The 7,343-nt window shown below is 32.5% G+C and overlaps 1 protein-coding gene across 1 annotated transcript; it reads left to right on the forward strand.

Annotated features, from left to right (window-relative positions):
• Positions 1 to 222: 222 nt before the first annotated feature.
• On the forward strand, positions 223 to 5,336 carry LOC143052795 (transforming growth factor-beta-induced protein ig-h3-like). Its single transcript, XM_076225927.1, has 6 exons — positions 223 to 395; positions 1,331 to 1,548; positions 3,361 to 3,550; positions 4,258 to 4,356; positions 4,664 to 4,774; positions 5,165 to 5,336. The coding sequence occupies exons 1-6, from the start codon at positions 254 to 256 to the stop codon at positions 5,293 to 5,295; spliced, it is 891 nt and encodes a 296-aa protein (XP_076082042.1). The 5' UTR covers positions 223 to 253; the 3' UTR covers positions 5,296 to 5,336.
• Positions 5,337 to 7,343: the final 2,007 nt, after the last annotated feature.

Below are 7,343 nucleotides of genomic sequence, written 5' to 3' on the forward strand. Positions count from 1 at the left end.
GTTTTTAATATTTCTCGGAGTTCGGTATTTTCATTATTTCATTTTTTAATAAATGTTGACAGTCAAAGATCGTCGCTTATGACATTTGTATAAGCTTTCACACGTGTCATCAGAAGTACTGCCATGTGTGACCTTATCACAAATCAACGTGATCATTATCTATGTATTGTATAACAGTTCCATGATATATATATATATTGTCTGATATAAATGTTCATTGTTCCCTAAATTAACCAAACCGTTCTAACACAACATGAAGATTTTAGTGTGCTTTTCCCTATGTCTTTGCACTGTCTATGGTGCTAATATAATACAGAAAGCTACCAGTCTTGGAGCCAACACATTAGTTGATTTGATCCATAAGGCTGGACTAACAAACACACTTGCAAATGGAGGTATGAATTAATTAGCCTTTTTATGATTATTTCTTTTCAAGGTAAGTAATACAATTTGTAATAAGTCTATAACTTTCATAAATATTTTTTCACTAATAAGAAGTTTGCTCCTGTTTGAATGCTTTTCAATTTCTTTTTTAATTGTTATTATTCGAGCGCTACTGACGAACGTTATGCAAACGAAATGCCCATCTGGCGGACAAATTTATACGCCAGTATGGTTGTCGTTGGGTCAAGTCTACTTTTTTGGATTTTTTTAATTGTTTTGTTAAAGATAAGGTCATTAGTATCTGTTAAAATTACACCGCATGTTAACTTTCAAAATCGGATTGATGATCATGACGTTACAAGCGTCCAGTCGGATTGAGTATTTTTTGGCAAATACCACGGCAGAGAGGGTAAAAAAGGCATATCCTTTTTGCATATACCCCGGCGGCGTTCGATATTCATTTGATAACAGTAAATTGGTGAAAAATACACTCAGTCTGGCTATCAACCAATCAAAACCCAGGATTCTTACATAAGGTGTAATTAAAACGAATAGAGCATGTTCTTGAGGGATATTTGCGAAAAATACCAGTCTTGAGAATGAATTTCCCTCGCCGTACTGCTCGCGAAATTTAACATTCTCTCGACTGGTATTTTTCGCAAATACCCCTCCTTAACATGATATATCTGTTTAGAATTGTTTCACATTTTTCATGTGTGGCTAAATTATAGTTTTAGGATGAATTGCAATATTACAATAGTTGAAGACATCATCAACATGTTGAATTACGCCCAATACGTGTCCACTTTTCATGACGTCATACGGACACGTGTGGGGAAATGGGCACGTTTCTGACTGGCGAGTGTTACACATATCAATGTATAAGTCTCCCTCTAAACATTTCTATTAACTTGACAATAATCCAATATGACTTTGTGTGTTTTAGGTCCTTTTACAGTATTTGCTCCATCCGACCAAGCATTCGCTGCTGTCCCACAAGAAATATTACAGAAACTTCAGTCTGATAAAGCGCTTTTACAGAAAGTCTTGAAATACCATGTAGTATCAGGAATGCATTACGCCGATGAGGCAAACAATGAGTTGATTGTTCCATCACTGGTGCCCGGTCTTAACATTCGAGTTAATATTTACCAAGGTGGACAGGCAAGTTGTTTTAAACATCAGTGGTTTCTTTGGGTGTTTTTTTTTTTTACCAAAGGAGAAATCTTTTAAAACATTTATTTGGTTTTTAAGATCATAATGACTGTTTAATTAAATACTGTTGGAAAATCAACTGGCTGTTTGAATATAATTATTAAACGACTAAATACCATGATTCAACATATTAAAATTACATAACCCTCATATAATTGTAATATTCCTTTTTTTTTAACAACAAATAAATATTCTTTATTCTTCAAATTGCTTGTTACAACTTTACTTCATTGTCCAAGCTTCAATAAAGTATCCCTGTGAAATACTTTCTGAGTATCCAGGAAAATACACAGAATATAATAAAATATTAACATAATTTTTTTTCCATCAATTATATCAATCTTTTTATCTTTATCAAAAGACATTGTGAGATACTATTTTGTTCTCATTCATAAACCTTCGTAGCTCCTTTATAATAAAATTGAGAATGGAAATGGGGAATGTGCCAAAGAGACAACAACCAGACCATAGAAAAAAAAACCAACAGCAGAAGGTCACCAACAGGTCTTCAATGTAGCGAGAAATTCCCGCACCCGGAGGCGTCCTTGAGATGGCCCCTAAACAAATATATACTAGTTCAGTGATAATGAACGCCATACTAATTTCTAAACTGTACACAAGAAACTAAAATTAGAATAATACAAGACTAACAAAGACCAGAGGCTCCTGAATAGGCGCAAAAATGCATGTTTGTGAGATCTCAACCCCCCCCCCCCCCCCTAATACCTCTAGAAAAGTAAACGCATAACAATACGCACATTAAAATTCAGTCCAAGAGAAGTCCGAGTCTGATGTCAGAAGATGTAACCAAAGAAAATAAACAAAATGACAATAATACATAAATAACAACAGACTACTAGCAGTTAACTGACATGCCAGCTCCAGACTTCAATTAAACTGACTGAAAGATTATGATTTCATCATATGAACATCAGGCACAATCCTTCCCGTTAGGGGTTTAGTATCATACCATCATAACATATATGAGAAGAACATAACCCGTGTCATGCCAACAACTGGTTTTTGAATAAGTGTGTTTAGTTCCGATGCAAAGACCCTATAAGTGAATCAATATTAACGCCAAAATAGCATAGCATACACATCTAACAATTTCAGTTTTTGCTCGGATACATTAGTACGACTTGTAAATACAAAAACCTATAATTGTCAAGAAATAATTAAAACCGTTATACCTTTGATCTGATATTTTGTATCCAAATACTATATGTTTTGCTAATATCTTGTTTTGAAAATTCATTTTTGCTAGAAGATAATGTACTTTCTGCCAATTTTTTATTCAAGAAACGTAATAAAGAAATGCAAATAAAATTTTGTTTTTATTACCTTTTAGGACATTGTAACCTTTTGGACTATCCTAAGACACCTATTTGTATATCCTAACTTTAGGACCAAATTTAGGACATATCTTATTTTAGGACACTTTCGTTAACCTGACTAAGGACTAAGACGTATCCTAAGACCATCCTAAGACATGTCCTAGTCCTAGGACAGCTTCGTTGACACGGCCCAGTTCGGGGAAAACAAGCATTTGTTGCGATATTTAATATATTTATTTAATTGTAATATTCCGACTTGCATTAGGCTAGATAATTTTCTTGGTGAAAATATTGAATTAATAAAAAAAAAGCTACTCTTGTAAAAATCCTTGTATTTAACCGTACGTATCTCTATAGATATATTTCAGATGTTGAATGTTTTTGCTATTTAAATCGATTAAGACTATCTTATAATTGACCACAGGTTGCCACAGTAGAAGGTAGTAAAGTCGTACTGACAAACCAAAACGCCAGTAACGGTGTCATTCATGTTCTTGACCGTGTCATGTACCCATTACCAGACAACACACTCCTCCAGTATGTTGCCTCACAGCCAAACCTTTCACAGTTAGTTTATTCTGTTATCCGAGCTGACTTACAAGCAGAGCTCGCAGGTTCGTGGATCACTATTTACAGGAATTCTTTTTTTTTATGTTGCATTGATGTAGAAATTATGCACTAAGAGTAAAAAGATACCATGTGTAAATGTCGCCCATGACTAAAAACATATTTGATGATCATAACAAAAAAGTTGAGAATTTTGCTCGAAGTTCGGTATTTTTGTTAATTTGCTTTTAATATTAAAACAAATTGAATGTTTAACAACAGCCAAAAACTGTTCTATACAATAATTTTTAAGACGCATATCTTCCTAACTTTTAATTACTCATGAACACTCTAGACAAGTGAGTAATCCACAAATTTCTACATAAGGAAATGTCTGTAGCAAGTCATGACCAAGACAGTTCTCCATTCGTTCGATATCTTTGGGCTTTTGATTTTGCCATTCTATAAACGACTTTCCGTTATGAATCATCCTTGGAGTTCGGTATTTTTGTTATCTCACTTTATGAAACATATATAATACAACTGTTATAGTATAGTTATGATAAGGTTAAGTTCCATGCGCGCTGCAGAACAAGAGGGAACAAAAACATTAAAACCAACTTTTCGAACAACGATTTTTAACTTCGGAAAAAATGAATAATAATGATAGTCTTGGTCAAACATTAGATATCAAAAATACTAACTTATAAAATTTTGTGATTTCAAGAATAAGACCTTTTTAGAGCTGAAGCTTTAATTTTTTCTTTAATTGTAGGAGGACCATTTACTTTATTTGCACCAGTAGACAGCGCATTCGACAAATTACCAGCAGGATTTCTAAGTGACAATTTCTTAACACTTGACGGTTCAAGGCGTAAGTGTTTAAAATATATGTTAGATATGATCCGAATTATCTATTCAATATCTAAATGAGTTCATCTTTGAACAGTTTGGAAGCTGTTACACAGACAATTCGAATATTTTTGAACAAAGTGTATTTGTTTGTGTTTGCCTTTGTCAATAATTAACAGAAGTATAACTCGGAAAAATAAGGTTACGTAACAGGAAATATAATCGGACGTTACATTCAAAAAGTTGGAACTACTGGTGTTCCAATCGATACTTAGTCAACACCCTATAAAGTCAACTTGTTATGTTTGATTACAAAATATCTTTTGCAGGATTATTGCGCTTCCATTATGTCAAAGGAACATTTTACAGTTCTGGATTAAAAGACGGCATGATGGTTCCAACTGTAGAAGGTCAAAACCTTAGAATACGTTATACTAACGGTAAGTACTTTATCATAAGCAAGATTAAAAATTAAGTATTAAACTTTGTGAACTATTTACAATTACATATAGAAAAAAAAGGATATTGGACACCAAAAATGATCTTGGTCTATTGAAAATATGAATTTATAGCAACTTGTCTAGTACAACAAACCTTGGCCCAAGAGGTTATTTTTAACATGAGATAACAATTTATAATGATATGAAAAAGGAAAAACGAAAAATTATACGTTGTCGTTTATTTAATAAACAAATATCATGCATAACCTTGCATGTTCAGCTTGATTTATTACAGCGGGCTACACTTAAAAATATTAAGATAAAAGCACCAATCATGCTAATTGAAGATCCAACAACAAGTAAGACAACAGTTTGATATATATATTTCAGGACATGTTATGGTAGATAATGCTAGAGTAATAAACCCCGACATCAATGTTGCGAACGGCGTAATTCATATTATCGATACCTTTCTACAGCCATCCAATCAAACAACAGCTAGCCCACATGTCATTGGTTAGACAGATCAAATTTGAGTCAATAATAAACATTATTGTTTGAATGTTGTATATTAACTGAAGGGTGCTCATTTCGAAAATCTAAAGGTACAATTTCAGACTCTTTTTTAAAAATATGATTACCAGTATTTCTGGAATCAATACTTTAATATGAAATTGTGAATAGTAGTAACATCATACTAAATTATGTTTTGTATGGAGCACAATTGCTACAATGATCGTTTATAGTTTTCTGTGTATATCAAAAGATTATTTTTTAGTTGTCAATCAATGCATTGACTTATCATTGCTGTATAATGTTTGAATTTTGTTATTGTGTATTCGTAATAAATTCATAAAAATCTAATCTGTCTTTTTTCTTAATCCAAGCAATTTTGTACATATGTTACATAAAATCAATTTAGTGAAAATATGTGTTGACGCAGTATACAAAATAGTCGCTTTTTGTTTTAGATCATCAGTGTGTGTTATTGGTTTTGTCAGATAATTTTCAACTCTTATTTTAAAACGTACAAGATGAACCTCACGAAAAGATTAGTCTTGAAAGTACTGTTTAGTTTATTTTTCTAGAAATATTTTAACAGTTACATTGAAAAATTACCTTGCAAATCATGCAGGAGACCTGTAGTTGCTTACATATATATATACGTCATTTAAGGAAAACATATTTGTTTAGCAATCAGCCATATCTTTTTTTTATATGCATGGTAGACTTGTTTCCTTGTCATTTGTAGGAAGCATTCTAATTAGCCTAACTTTCAACAATATCTAGCATTATTAGTTACAGGTTTTTTTTAATAATGATTTCTGTTACATTCTGCTGCCACTGATGAATTTGTGCCACATTCGGAGCAGGATCAGCCTACCCTTCCGGAGCACCAGAGATCACCCCAGGTGTTGGGTGATGGTCGTGTTGCTTAGTCTGTATTTTTCTTTGTTGTGTTTTGTGTACTATTGTTTGTCTGTTTGTCTTTTTAAGCCATGGTGTTGTCAGTTTATTTTCGATTTATGAGTTTGAATGTCCGTCTGGTATCTTTCGCCCCCCTTTTGTTGTGTCAGTATTGTCTATGATTTCTAATATATTTTGAAAACTTTAACTTAAGTTTTGCAGACCCACTGCATTTCAGGGATTCCATAGTGGTAAAATAAGCCACCACATATTTGGAACTATTGGCTAATAGCGTCTTATGATTCATGTAGAAATCTGTTTCGCTCTGATTTAGGATGGTTGCTAAGAAAGTTGTGGCATTTAAGTACGTTTTATTTAAACTTTTGTTACCGACACATGTATAAAGCAAACTATCAATATATTAAATCCACTTTCTTCTTTCTTCTACAGTATACAATGCTGTACCAAGTCAGGCATTTGGCAGTTGTTGTCCGTTCGTTTGATGTGTTTGAGCTTTTGAATTTGGCATTTGTGAAGTGACTTTCCGTTTTGGAGTTTCCTTGGAGTTAGGTATTTTTGTGATTTTACTTTTCATATATAAAATACAGGTACATTTATTGAAATAAAAACCAAATACTGAACAAACTAAAAAAAGATAAGGAAATAAAAATAAATAAGGTACTTGTGAACTTTTTTCTATGTAATGAAAGGCATGATAACCCAACCAGGCCATTTATTAAAAAAATCATCTTTGACCAATATACAGAAATTTCATGATGAAGTTGTGAACTTCTATTATGTTTACATAACTTTAGGTTATTAAGTCGATATAATGACAGTTAAGTGCGTATTTTTGAACTGAAATGCTATTTCAAGAAAAAGCCATTGATAAAATAAAACAGATATAATATATGTGCATTTGTATCTACAAATTATCTGCAACACATTGCATTATATGGCATCCAAATATGGTAGAAAAAGTTTAGTTCATTCGTGATATAATAACAAGGGCATTCGTCACTTAATGTTCGTGAAATCAGCTTAGTTACACTGCAAATGAGGGGTCATTCACACATAAGTTACAAATCTTCTTTCGCTAAGCCCTCATAAATATTTATGTTTCTCAATATCAGAGAAAGAAAATAATAATTTTATAATATTG

This window comes from Mytilus galloprovincialis, chromosome 1 (genome assembly GCF_965363235.1).
Source record: "Mytilus galloprovincialis chromosome 1, xbMytGall1.hap1.1, whole genome shotgun sequence".
Classification (NCBI taxonomy): domain Eukaryota; kingdom Metazoa; phylum Mollusca; class Bivalvia; order Mytilida; family Mytilidae; genus Mytilus; species Mytilus galloprovincialis.

What these genes read in the sequence shown, in the direction of transcription:
- LOC143052795 (XM_076225927.1), top strand. Translation starts at nt 254, where the DNA reads ATGAAGATTTTAGTGTGCTTTTCCCTATGTCTTTGCACTGTCTATGGT. An exon ending in ATATTTACCAAGGTGGACAG is followed by an intron (nt 1,549 to 3,360) that starts GCAAGTTGTTTT and finishes AATTGACCACAG; the next exon opens with GTTGCCACAGTAGAAGGTAG. An exon ending in AACACTTGACGGTTCAAGGC is followed by an intron (nt 4,357 to 4,663) that starts GTAAGTGTTTAA and finishes TATCTTTTGCAG; the next exon opens with GATTATTGCGCTTCCATTAT.